This window comes from Typha latifolia, unplaced genomic scaffold, assembly GCF_019914945.1.
Source record: "Typha latifolia isolate L0001 unplaced genomic scaffold, TyphaL0001v2 contig_53, whole genome shotgun sequence".
In the NCBI taxonomy this organism is placed as follows: domain Eukaryota; kingdom Viridiplantae; phylum Streptophyta; class Magnoliopsida; order Poales; family Typhaceae; genus Typha; species Typha latifolia.
Window position 1 is genome coordinate 11,608 of NW_027330498.1, and position 13,393 is coordinate 25,000.

Consider the following 13,393-nt stretch of genomic DNA (forward strand, 5'->3'; position numbering starts at 1 on the left):
AATGCCTAAATTTTTTGCACCATTAGAATTTCTTCTATAATTACATAGGGAATTAGATAGATAAACCACATAAATACCCTCCCATCTAATAAGCACAGGTGCCCCTGCATCCTGGCCTATCTCAGACAGGCATCAAACGAGGAATCGTTTATCCCATAAAATTGCATACTTGTATTATGCTCTTTATTTTCTAATATTCTGTTCAGTTAGAAGGCATCTCAGCACATTTGTCGCCTGTAATTGGAAATATAAACGGAGTAAATTTGCTAACAAGAAAATGTAGGAACTTTGCGTTCCAGCAGGAGAAAATTTTAGTTCTTCACACCAACATATTCACCAAAATGAGGAAAAAAAAATACGCAAAGTAATGTAAAATGCTACACGAACGTGATTCAAAATTTTTATCAACTATGACACTTACGATTGCTACTAAAAGCTCAAAATCCAAAAATAATCCAATAAAGTTGAACTACAACTGAAGCACTAACTACTCAAGAGAACATCAATTACCGCCATGACAACCAAATCCGCAATAAACCTCTGGTCTCCCTATGTATCTTATCACCAAAACAAGCAAGCTCTAAAATGTACACATAGAAAAAAAAAGAAAGAAAAAAAAAGGATCAAAATCCAAAACCTGATCGAAAGGCGTCACCTTCTCCTCCGGTCCGCGGCAAACTGCGAGAGAGGTACGACCTCCGAGAGCGGCGTGGACAGAGGAGTAGGCATCGGCGAGGTCCGGCAAACCGGACAAGAAGCATTAAGCCGAAGCCACTCATCAATGCAAGGGACATGGAAGTAATGGCGGCAATCCGGTATCATCCTCAGCATCTCCCCCTCCTTATACTCACACAGGCAAATGGGACAGCACGTGGCATCCCCGCCGCCCTTCCCTGTGGAGTACGCGAACCTAGGGTACGATCCAATCGCCGCAGGATCCAGCCCCGTGACGGCGGATCCACGTGTCCCTTCGTCGTCGTCGTCCTCCTCCTCGTCCTCGGCCACGAAGATGATGCGCGGGAGCACGACGCCATTGGTGTGGTTAGGGTTAGGGGTGGGGTTGGGGTTGGGGTTAGGGTTTAATGAGCGGCGGCGGAGGCACAAGTAGGAAGCGAGGAGGAGAGAAGAGAGGAGGACGAGGGAGCCGAGGGCGATGGCGACGGTGTAACCGAGACCGAGATTTGAGAGGTTGGAGAGGAAGGAGGAGGATGTTGGAGAGGTGGTGGAGGTGGAGGCGGCGGCGGAGGCGGAGGAGGATGAGAAGGATGATGACATTTGGGAATGGGGAGGAAGGGTTTGTGGAGCATGATGGGGTTCGAGGGGTTGGGAATCGAGGGGGCTGTTTGTTTCCTTTTTTTGTTGCTTTCAGTGTTGGAAGAGGTGGTTGGGTTTCCCTAGCGACTGCAATTAATGCCGAGGGATTGAAGTGGAGATGGATGGGAAGAGGAGAGCAGGCGAGTGGACCGGAGTTGAGAGCGGAGAGTATAGAGTATAGAGTATAGAGTAAAGTACAGTTGTGGGGCTTGGATTTTAGAATCTAAACATTTGAATTCGAATCTACTCTGGCTTCCTTTACTCATAAAATGTATAATTATTTCTCAGCACTCTGCTTAAAAGTTGAAAAAGTTTCTGTTTTGTATCACAAATTCAAACACCAATACCGTGGGCTAAGGCTCCACGATCCACGGCAACACCAATTCGCCACCTGCACATTTAGATTTGTGCAATAATCATGACAGAGAAAATTTCGAGGGGCAAAACCTGTTTTACCTATTTAAGAAATATATGCTGAGGAACAAATAGGAGCTAATCCAATGATGCATGATTAGAACGAAGAACATTACCTGCTGTAATACTTCATGCTGAAAGGCATTCACTTCATTTTCCTACAGATTGTGGCATACATTTAGCTACACAAGCACAACTGTCTTTTAAAGTTTACTCTTCTCCTACGACATTCAGAGGTTCTCATCATTTTGAAGATGCTTGTAAAATATTCACAAGTTTGTCTTCCACTCTCTATCTCTCGCCTTGCTGCTTTTTCTTCCCCGCATGTTCAATGTTACTATATTGCTGAATTTGCGTGTTAGTTGTTCTACTTTGCTCCAATTACCGTCTTAGAAGGCGAAATCTTCCTGGTATTAAACAGCTTAGTGACTTCAACTTCAACTGTTAAAGTTCCCTGAAAAGGAGACATGTTAAGAGTGGAATTCATGATAAAAAAACATCCTCATTTTCTGTCGGCTAAGATGCTTCCTAGATATGTAAGCCTTGAATTCCACTTCTAACCATTTCTGGCATGACATGTTGTTGCCTGCAATGATGCATGATTAGAAGCAATTGGCATAAGAGAAAATAATTATACCTTTCACCGCTCCAATCTTCTATTGAGAAATGTGGGAGAGTATGTGGCATTTACCATCTAAGAAAAGATGTATGCCTTCAAAAATTATCTGGTAATTTGAGCATCTGCAGTCCTGTGTCAGTTGACATTCAGGTGTATAAAATGTTGGAGAGAATGGGGCATTCAACATTGTGATAGATCTGAGCCGATAATCAGAACTACAGTATGGTTGCTTTACATCTTTCTTGGTAGTGTTCACGCGGTATATGATGCCATTATGCACCGACTAGGGATAACCTCAGGTTGGTTCTCTAACAATTATTACCAGTATATTGTCTGTTGATTGCCCATAATAGTAATGCATGTGTAAGCCCGCTTCTCTCCGGGAATTAAATCACATCAGCTGTTTGCGTATTTATGCAAATAAAAGACGCCTAGCTACCGTCTAGCCAACTGCGACCTGGTCTCTTTTCCAATTCTCTTGCCCTCAATTGACCTAAAACATCATTTGCATCCTCTCTCATCCCTGCTGAAATATAAGCATCAGCAAGCATCTTATAATTGGCTGCATTTCTTGGCTCCAACAGTAAGAGCTGCCTAGCTGCTGCCTGTCCAATTACCAAATCACCATGCAATCTGCAAGCACTAAGCATAGTTCCCCATAAAGACGCATTGTTTGCATGCTTGGATGTGGCATTTAGTAGCAAATAGTATGCATCAGTCAAACGTGCAGAACGACAGAGTATATCCACCATGCATGTAAAATGTTCAATTTCTGGCTGTAAGCCATACTGTACTTTCATGCATTCGAACAACTCCAATCCCTCCTCTACAAGACCACCATGGCTACATGCCGATAATGCAGCAAGAAAAGTGTAATGGTTTGGGTGTACATCTGTTTTCTTCATAAGTTCAAAAAGGTTAAGAGCCTCTCTAACATCCCCATTCCATGCATATGCTTGTATTATTGAACTCCAGGAGACAACATCCTTTTCTTGAATTTTATTGAAAACCTTCAGTGAATATCCAATGCTTCCAGAACTAGCATACATGCTAATAAGAGAATTAGCAAGTGGATTCTCCCTCTCAAAACCTCTTTTTACAATTTGAGCATGAGTCTCCGTCCCCTTCTTCAAGGATGGAATTGAAGAGATAAGTGAGAGCAGCATTAGAAAGGTAACAGAATTAGGACTGATATCTCTCCTTTGCATTTCAAGTTCAAGTTCCAACACCCTGTCCACTTGTCCAAGCTCTGCACAAGCTTTAATTGCTGCATTCCATGCAATTACATCCTGTCTCACTTCTGCAACTTTGTTCAAAAGATTAAGTGAATTCTCCATCTTCCTGCACTTAGTATACATGTATATAAGTGCAGTAATCACAACTGAATCTGCTTTAAATCTACCGCTATCACTAGATATGTAATTTTTTTCAACCCAGTTACCTTTCATCCCATCACCCAATTCAGCACAAGCAAGAATTACATTGAGCAAGATTGGCCTGGTGGGTTGAACTCCTGTATTCAAAACCATCCAGTGGAAGATCTTAAGAGCATCATCCGGATGGCCATGTTGAGCATATCCACCGATCATAGAACTCCATGATGTTGCATCCTTGGATGGCATTCCATTAAATAAGGCAGCTGCCATGACCAAGCTGTTGCACTTAATGTACATTTCTATTAGTGAATTCGAAACAAATATATAAATTTCAAAACCAGTCTTGATGACATGAGCATGAATAGACTCCCCGCCACTCAAGGTTCCCAGATTCCCACACCCAGAGACCAGGCTCACCAGAGTCGGCTCGGTTGGTATAACCCCGTGAACAAACCGCATTTCTTTGAACAACTCAAGAGCCTCAAACAAAAAACCAGCTTGTGAGTAGCCTGTGATCATGGTATTCCAGGACACAACATCTCTCTCAGGCATTCCATCAAACATTTTGCGGGCAGTTTCAAGGCGACCCAATTTACAGTACATACTGATCAAAGCAGTACCCACAAGAAGATCAGATTCAAACCCTTTCTCCCGCGCATGTCTACCAATTCTTATGCCCAGTTCAAGATCCAACCCTTGGGCACACGCCGTGATTGCAAGATGGAATGTATACTTGTCCGGCTCGCAATTTAACGAACGACCCGTCATTTCTTGGTAGACATCTAATGCCAATTGAGGCAAGCCATTCTTTAAATATCCCTTAATCATAGAATTCCAAAGGACTTTCGTCGGTCTCTGGGTCTGGGCGTCGAACACTATGCGTGCATTCGTTGAATCTCCGAAATGGAAATATTTGGTGATTAGAAGGGTGGAGATGTACAAGTTTTGATGGAGACCGGAAGAGATCACTCGAGCGTGGAGGCATCGGAGGTGAGTGGGAGAGTAAGAGTAATCCGAAATGGCGTAGGCGAGAGCTTCTTTTAGGGCTTGCCAGCTTAGCTGGGATAGAGTAGTGGAGTGGAGTTTTCTTATTCGTGGGAGAGCTTTCAGAGACGACGTTTTCGAGCTCATTCCAAAGAAATTAAGCCTGGCGAGCAATTAAACGCCTATATTTTAGCCTTATTAGAAAATTTAATAATAACACCTTTTTAGAGAAGTTTATCAAAAACGCCCTCTACTTTAGCTCTATTATTATTATTATTCACACTATCTCATTAGCCCCTGTAATATAATTATTTGTTATTAGATCACTACATTTTGCTTCCGGTAGTTATAAAATAATCTATATTAATTTTCATTTAATGTAAAGTAATAATAATATCCTACCCTACTTTTCATATTTATTATACATATAATTTAATTTAAAACCTAATACATATAATATTTTTAAGATATAAAAATGAGTTAAATATTTATTTATATAAATGATAATAAATCCAAAAAAAAAAAACGGAGGGTCTGTTGATAAATTGCCCTTTTCTTTTATTACTATTTTCCCTGCATAAATTTTTCTTTTTAAGAAAAAAATATTAAATGAAAATAAGACGACACTTTGACTAAATGATAATTAAGCGAAGTAGCAACTAAATGACAAATAAATGAAGCCCTCAAGAAATGTAAACTGGGGCGATAATCCTCCACAAGATGTGTATGATATTGATAAGATTCTCATATAAAAGTACTACGTGGCCGCCACGCAGTCTTCTATTGTGATGTCATTGCTGTGTTGGCACGATAGCAAAGAAAACAACCCCGTGTAAACTGCTACCTTAACCTAGTATTAACAAGATAGTGATATCTTAATTATAAGATTAAGCTGTATTAAGATGATACGCAGACGGTCGGATTCACATGAATGGCCTTTTTAAAAGCTTTTTAATTTAGAATCTTAAACTGGACAAAAGCATAGTTTGATAATTAAATGTGGAAAGGAATCTTAAAGGAAGACAAAGACAAGACGTCCGACCCCGGACAGCTCTTACGAGGAAAGTGGGACAGGGAGTTCATTCGAAATTTTGAAGAAAAAAAAAAATTAATCTCATAAATCAGTATCAAACTAGTGCTAAAATATTGAGATAATTGAGAGTTTTTTTGGGTTAGTTTTGTCTTAAATTTTGATTGGGATTAACAAAGGATTACTTCACTCTTTATCCAAAACTATAAAAAATTGTCGTTGGTAATATATTATAATGACTAATATTTATCCTAATTCAAAGTTTCTATAATCGTGTTATAATGTGATTATAATATGCTTAATGGTATATTAAAATATATTTACTATGAATATTTAGATAATATTTTTCTTGTAACGATCACCTTTCTAGTGCTACGAGTCAAAATTCGAACAGAAAATTAGGTTTTGACTCGTGAGTAGAAAATTATAGTTACCGTGATTCTCCAACTTTAAAATGTAAATTTAGATCAAATATTTAAATAACATAAAAATTGTGAGATTGAAATTGAGATAGATTCAGGATGAAGAATGAATTTATTGGGTTGGATAACAAATGTATTTAAATGAATCGTGGAAAGTGATCAGCCTATAGTTGTGGTAAGGTGGTAGAGCTAATAATGATGGAAGTTGAGGTAGTCCGAAGAAAAAATTGATAAAGAATAAATATATTCTTAGGATCACGGGAATTTGGCCAGACAAAGAGAAAGACCGTAATGAAGAACCTAAATGATGTTTAAAATTTCAAAGCTTAGAGATAGTCGAATAAGAAGAAAGGAGATGATCTTGCAAATTAACTTTAATAATTCAAGATGATTATCTAGGTGCACACCACATCTATTTATAAATGGTTCCTTGACTCGACTAGACTTGGCAATAAGAGAGAACATTCTGGAGTTCTATTGCCAACATAAAAATAATAATGATAAACTAAAATATTTAAATTAGAGTTTCTCGCATCTGGGCGTTCAAACACTATTTTTTTTTTGTTTTCGAGAAAATGCATTCAAACGGCCTTGGGGGCATTCGAACGCCTCGTTAGCCTTCCGATTCTTGGGTAAATGTGTTTGAACGGCTTTAAAGCTGTCTGAATGCCCTTTTAGTATATTTTATTTCTATAAATTATAAATCTAAATAATGCTAAGGTTACATGGAAATCCTCTTATAAATTTTTTCTACATTTAAATTTAGCCCTCTATAATTATGCTTATACTTTTACTTTCATGTGATTTAGATTAATATAAAACTATTAATTTTTCCATCCACAATAATAGCAAAAGAATAAAAAATATTATTACACAAATTTGTTCTCACCACAATAAATATTAAAATATCATAATTGACTTTCCACTTCTAATTAAATTTAGTCATCATATTCCATTTTTTAAATTTAAAATAAAATGCAAGCTCAATCTTTCTATTTTTTACAATCTAATATTATAAATCTTAAATCTTACTTAATATCTAACTATTATAATATACATTCTTTTATGATCATGAAAAAGAACATTTTATTTTAAAAATATGGATAGAAGATTTATATTTACTCAAACAATGAGATTACTAATACTACTACATAGTAATTTATACTTTCTGTATTAAATTAGATGAGAAAGGTTAATAATATTATAATTGTATATAAAAGTTTAGAAGGCTATTTAAAATTTACCCTAAAATTTATTAACATAGTGGGCCAATTTTGAGTCTTGGACGACTGGCTAAAATTATGTACTACTGATTTCGGCCTCGTGCTTTATTAATGTCACCCAGAATCTTAACTCATATGCGCTAAACAATAGAATGAAAGATATAACACCCACATCTCCTTTCCACCGTCTTCCACTACTTTCTCTATAAAGTCTTAACTTTTTTATTCAGATCCTCCTCCTCTTTTTTTCTTTTTTTTTTTCTCTATATATACTCTCTCTCCTTTTAATAAAATCTCATCCATCTCCTCTCTTCTCTCCTCCATGGCTTCTCTCAAAGCTTCTCCGCTCTCCCTCCAATCCCCCTCCTCTCTTTCTTCTCTCTCTCAAAAGAGTCTCCTTGGCTCACCACTCCGAATCCCATCTCTAGCCAAAGAGCCACAGAAGAAATCCACTGCTATCGCTGTTTCGAGAACCACAAAGGCCTCGCTTTTCTCCATGAAACAAGCACCCAAAGATTCTAGACCAAGTAAGCGTTCGATTGATGTGAGGTTTCTCCTTGATTAGCTCTTTGGCTGCTCACTTTATTGTTGCCGTTCGATCCAGCAAAGGTGCAGGAGATGCACGCGTACGAGTTCAACGAGCGAGACCGCAGGAGCCCTGCCTACCTCCGGTTGAGCCAGAAGGAAGTCAACTCCCTCGGCGATCTCGTCCCTTTCACCAACAAAGTGAGCTAAAAATTCTATTTTTCTTCTTTTAATTTCTACCAAAACCACTATTTGGCAACAAAGCGATCAAATTTGGGCTTTTCTACCCTCGAAATCTTGAGCGCAGCTGTACCACGGGAACCTCGAGAAGCGGATCGGGATTACGGCGGGGCTCTGCGTGCTGATCCAGCACGTGCCGGAGAGGGGCGGCGACCGGTACGAGGCGGCGTACAGCTTCTACTTCGGAGACTACGGCCACATCTCGGTGCAGGGACCGTACCTGACGTACGAGGAGTCCTACCTGGCGGTGACCGGTGGCTCCGGTGTGTTCGAGGGGGTCTACGGCAAGGTCAAGCTGCAGCAGATCGTGTACCCATTCAAGATCTTCTACACCTTCTACCTCAGGGGCATTCCGGACATTCCCCGCGAACTCTTGGGCACGCCAGTGCCGCCGTCTCCGGTCGTGGAGCCGACCCCCGCCGCCATGGCGGCGGAGCCGCAGGCGGCCATCAGGAATTATACCAAATAGATGGTAGTTGCTGGGAGAATAATAAAAGGCAATGTGAGGATGTTTTTTGTTATTAAAAAAAAGAAGCTTTGTCTGATGCTTGTGAGGCAGAGAGTGTAGAATTTGGTCAATTCATCTTAGTTTGTATTCGACAGTCTTCAATACTTATTTTTGCCTCCATTTTGTTTTGGTAGTGTGAGCATCAAAGAGTAAAAGATTAGCATATAATTAAAGATTAAAAATGGAGTTTACGAAAATAAAATTGGGATTAGAATCCAGGCACAGGTGAATTCTCCATCAGGAATCAGACAATTCACATAACTCGGGTAATTCATCTCATGCAATATTAGGAAGCGGTTAATAGTTCTGATGATACCATGGACTAGACTTTGTTCTTATTGTCTACAAATGTCGTGTAACAATACGATCATTACCTAGCTCGTCCGCTCGTATCTTTAAACGATTTGGATTGGTGATCTGCTGGATCTTGTCGATATTTGCAAGCAGCAATGTAGATAAGTAATACTTGGGGATGCCCACATAGCCGCACTATCACTCTGATCCATAACGAGCCTGGTATGGACTAAAATTGTAGTTATTTTTGGACCAAATCCAAGATGGGAATTTTTATTTTTATTTTTTCAAATTGAACCATATTTGGGCTTCTACGGCCCACCTAATTGATTGAAGCCCTCAAAATGCACAGTATTATTTATTAATACGATATTCAAAAACATAACTTCGCCGTTGCCGGGGATCGAACCCGGGTCGTCCGCGTGACAGGCGGAAATACTTACCACTATACTACAACGACTTGGTTGATTTCAGGAATCTACATTTATTATTCTATAATAATTATGTCTTCATACAAAGAGCCATGTTTTATGCATGGTTGTCGTCTCTAAGGTAACAATATATGTGTATCCTAATGGACCCAAATTTCTTTTGGGCTAGAGTCGAAAATATTGTTATAAGTTTAGCTTACATACAACGGACAAGTGAACGAGTGGTCTTATCATGCAATATAAATTATTATTAGTTGCATTCTTTGGGTCGTAGCTTCCAACTGAAAATTCGGTTGGAATCTTTTGGCGGTTAGCATGACAAACACGCAATTTGTAAGTGGGATAAAACTGAAACTACACCTCCGAAGTCCAAAGCTTGGACTTTAAACCTCAGCACGTGAATATAAAACTTATATATTTGTTCAGGAAATTTATAGAAAATACTTTACTCCATGTGTTTACTATCATGTACATTTATTGTTTTGCTTTTATTGCCTAAAAAATATGCTATTCCCTTGGCTGTTAGTAACTCAAAAGTGTTTTTGATGCAATTAAGCAAAATAAAGGATTCTTTTCTTTATGTAAATCTCCATTCAAAGTTGATCTGCGTCATCTTCGGGATACCTGCCCGGTTTAATCTCGCCATTAATGGGAAATTTTGCTGACCAATTGGCTATAGGAGTTTAAGTTTAAGCTTAAGCCCGGCATAACTAATGGAAGTTATGCCGACCAAATATAGGTATCAGCCAATCACCGGCCATACAAAGTTACGAGGAAAGTAACGGTTTCCACTCTCTACCACGTGCATTAGACGACTTTAGCATTCCAAGAGTAGTAGGGTTAACCTATTTTGTTATCTTCGTACCGAAATTTTCCTTTTCCTAGAACGAACTTATTAAAGTAATTCCAAATCTTAGAGAAATCTATCTTGCAACTAATCTTCCTCTAATGACTAGTAGAAGAAGCAAGCGGAGTAAATTAAGGACTTGTCCCACTTATCCAGCCCGAATGACGGAAGTTTTTACTTCCCTTTAAAGCCAACGATACCTGCCATGGAGACTATAAATAAAGCTCTAAGCCAAGATAAGCTTATACCCATCTTCTATATACTTTTATAATTAGTTAGCAAATATCAACATAGTTGCATTAGAGTTCATGGCTCACTTAGTATATTTTCTTCTACTCTCGTCACTCTTATTCCACTTCGTTGCTTCGGCAAAGCAACTCTATAACGTTGCGGACTACGGCGCGAAATCAGACGGCCATGCCGACTCCGCCGCCGCTTTTCTCGAGGCATGGGCGGCCGCCTGTCGATCGACCGAACAGGGGACAGTCTACGTGCCCGGTGGCTCCTTCGTCGTCAGCCACGCCGCATTCAGTGGGCCATGCAGCAACGGCAGAGTCACTGTTCAAATTGACGGCACGATCGTCGCGCCGTCCGGTTATGGCCTTTCCGGCGAAAACGCAGAGTGGCTGGCTTTCGATGGGATCGAGGGTTTGTCGATCAACGGCGGGACCATCGACGGCCGTGGCGCGTCCCTCTGGGCGTGCAAAGCCTCAGGCGGCAACTGCCCCGCCGGAGCAAAGGTAGGCGATACTATGTGAAATTACAATTTTGCCCTCGCCACTTTTAAAAAAATTTCTAAGGTTTTCATGTTCATGCATGCATACAGTCGTTGACGATAAGAAATTCGAAGGACGTCTCGATCACCGGCTTGACGTCCGTCAACAGCGAGCTTTTCCACATCGTGATCGAGGACTGTCAAGGGGTAACGGTGCAAGGCGTCAAGATCACGGCGCCAGAGAGCAGCCCTAACACTGATGGCATCCACGTGCAGGGATCGGACGACGTGACGATCACCGCTGCCGGCATCGGGACCGGGGACGATTGCATCTCGATCGGGCCCGGCACGACTAACCTGTGGATCGAGCGTGTCAATTGCGGTCCTGGACATGGCATAAGGTGAGAGGGAGACAGAATCATAAAATTACATATTCTTGTAGTTCTTTTGTGGATAAATTTGACACGAGCGTGTGGTTGGATATGCAGCATTGGGAGCTTAGGGAAGGGATACGAAGAGAAAGGAGTAGAGAACGTAACGGTGAAGACGACACTGTTCACCGGAACGGAGAACGGACTCAGGATAAAGACATGGGGAAGACCCAGCGACGGATACGTACGTGGAGTGGTATTCGAGCACGCCCTCATGCAAAATGTCCAAAACCCCATCATCATTGACCAGAATTACTGCCCCAACAACAGAGGATGCCCCGAAGAAAAGGTACTTCCTCTACCAACCTCAGGGGTAAATACGTCACTCTATTTAATTTCCTTACGTTATTTATCCTCTCTCTTTTAGAGCTCCGGTGTAAAGATTAGCCAAGTGATGTACACGGACATCCGAGGAACCTCGGCGTCGCAAGTAGCGGTGGACTTCGATTGCAGTAAGAGTAATCCTTGCAGTGGGATCGGGTTGCAAGATATAAAGCTCACGTACGGCAACAAACCGGCAGACGCGTCTTGTAAGAACGCAGGTGGAACAGCCTCTGGCTTTCTCGTGCCTCCGAGTTGTTTGTAATTCACACCCACACCTACATATATATAGGCTAGCTAGCTTGTATTGTACGCACCTTCTACATACTTCTACTGCCATATGTGCCCTTCTAAAATCTATGATGTACCCTTGTGTACACTCCTAAGAGTTGATATTTGCACAACACACACACACATATATATATATATATATATATATTATGAAATTTGGTTTTAATTTGTATAGTTACCTCTTAGCTTTTGTACGGACACCCTTCGAATATTTTATAGGTTAATCGTAGAAGACAATATATTCAATATTAAACTCTAAAATTTAGAGTTGAAAGTAAGTAATATTAATAAAAAGTAGTAGTTACTGTGACCGAAAATAGTAATTAATATAAAGGAGTAAATTAGTCTCTTTATTTCAGGACTTGGGAGAGAGGAGGAAGCAAGTATTTCCTCATCTCTTTCAGTAAAATAGTTCTCAAATTGGCTCGTTATGGCCTAATGGATCCTTTATTATGGGCTGGATACAATACTGCTTCCTCCTCTCTCTCTCCCAGGTCCTAATAGGTCGATGACTCGGAAGACCCCCAAATATCGGCGCCGCTCTCCCCTTCCCGCCAACCAATCCTTCCCTCTCTCCTCTCTCGTCTCTCCTCTCTCTACCCCCAATGAACTTTTCCGACGAATGGCGTTCTCTATTTCCTATCTCCTCCATCTTCCCTGCTCCCAACCTCCTGGCCTCCTCCTCCTACGGCCCTCTCCTCTTCGCCCCTTCCTCCCCTCCCCTCCCTCTCCTCTCGTCCCCTTCCGTCTCCCTCCACCTCCCCCCTCCTCTCCCTTCCTCCTCCGTCCTCTCCTCCCTCCGCGCCTTCTTCCGCTCCCCCACTAACGACGCTTTCCTCCCCTCCTCCGCCATCGACTCCCTCTTCTCTGACCTCTTCCCCTCTCCTTCCTCCTACTCTTCCTCCATCCCTTCCCCCTACCTCGTCTCCCTCCGCTGCCGCCGCCGCACCTCCTCCTTCATCCTCTTCTTCCCCTCTGGCGAAAACTCCGATCTGATCGGCTACGTGTCGATCGCATTTAACAGCAAATCGTCGATTCCCGATATCACCGTCGACCGCGACGGCGATGTCTTCAAGCAAAAGGACGGGTACAAGCACCCCTACCATCGGATCTTACATCTGGCCGTATCTCCCGCCAACTCGTTATCGTGGAAAGCCGGTTCGGCTTCGCCAGGTACGCCCGTCGTCGAAGGGTACTTGATTGCTGCCACTCTGTATTCTGTAAATTGGTTTAGGGTTGAGACTAGAGTTTTGGAATGTGGTTTGGAAAGGCCGTTCCTGGTGCCTCTGGCGAAGCAGGGGTTTGAGAAGTCCGTGGTGCACGCTTGCTGGAGCCCTCATTATGAGGAGGAGAGTGCCGCACTGTTGGAAAGCGGCGAGCTTTGTTGGTTTAATTTGAGTACCAAGCG

General features: G+C 41.5%; 3 protein-coding genes and 1 non-coding gene across 5 annotated transcripts; 2 read left to right on the forward strand and 2 right to left on the reverse strand.

The window, feature by feature from the left end:
• Nucleotides 1–1,528: 1,528 nt before the first annotated feature.
• LOC140802633 (pentatricopeptide repeat-containing protein At5g27110-like) lies at nucleotides 1,529–4,864 on the reverse strand. Its single transcript, XM_073158181.1, has 3 exons — nucleotides 2,366–4,864; nucleotides 1,845–2,182; nucleotides 1,529–1,705 (listed from the first exon to the last, which is right to left on the reverse strand). The coding sequence occupies exon 1, from the start codon at nucleotides 4,852–4,854 to the stop codon at nucleotides 2,779–2,781; it is 2,076 nt and encodes a 691-aa protein (XP_073014282.1). The 5' UTR covers nucleotides 4,855–4,864; the 3' UTR covers nucleotides 1,529–1,705; nucleotides 1,845–2,182; nucleotides 2,366–2,778.
• Nucleotides 4,865–7,519: 2,655 nt separating this feature from the next.
• On the forward strand, nucleotides 7,520–8,775 carry LOC140802630 (allene oxide cyclase, chloroplastic-like). Of its 2 annotated transcripts, none has more exons than XM_073158177.1 (3): nucleotides 7,520–7,909; nucleotides 7,987–8,108; nucleotides 8,215–8,775. In XM_073158177.1, exons 1-3 carry the CDS (start codon nucleotides 7,705–7,707, stop codon nucleotides 8,614–8,616), a joined length of 729 nt encoding a protein of 242 aa, XP_073014278.1. In that variant the 5' UTR covers nucleotides 7,520–7,704; the 3' UTR covers nucleotides 8,617–8,775. The 2 variants fall into 2 exon arrangements, with proteins under 2 accessions (XP_073014278.1, XP_073014279.1); XM_073158178.1 differs by having other exon boundaries at nucleotides 7,992–8,108.
• A 562-nt stretch (nucleotides 8,776–9,337) lies between these two features.
• TRNAD-GUC (transfer RNA aspartic acid (anticodon GUC)) lies at nucleotides 9,338–9,409 on the reverse strand. Its single transcript has one exon. It is a non-coding gene; the product is annotated as a tRNA-Asp (tRNA).
• Nucleotides 9,410–10,471: 1,062 nt separating this feature from the next.
• LOC140802632 (polygalacturonase-like) lies at nucleotides 10,472–12,161 on the forward strand. The gene is made up of 4 exons (XM_073158180.1): nucleotides 10,472–10,967; nucleotides 11,054–11,343; nucleotides 11,431–11,662; nucleotides 11,741–12,161. Exons 1-4 carry the CDS (start codon nucleotides 10,536–10,538, stop codon nucleotides 11,957–11,959), a joined length of 1,173 nt encoding a protein of 390 aa, XP_073014281.1. The 5' UTR covers nucleotides 10,472–10,535; the 3' UTR covers nucleotides 11,960–12,161.
• Nucleotides 12,162–13,393: the final 1,232 nt, after the last annotated feature.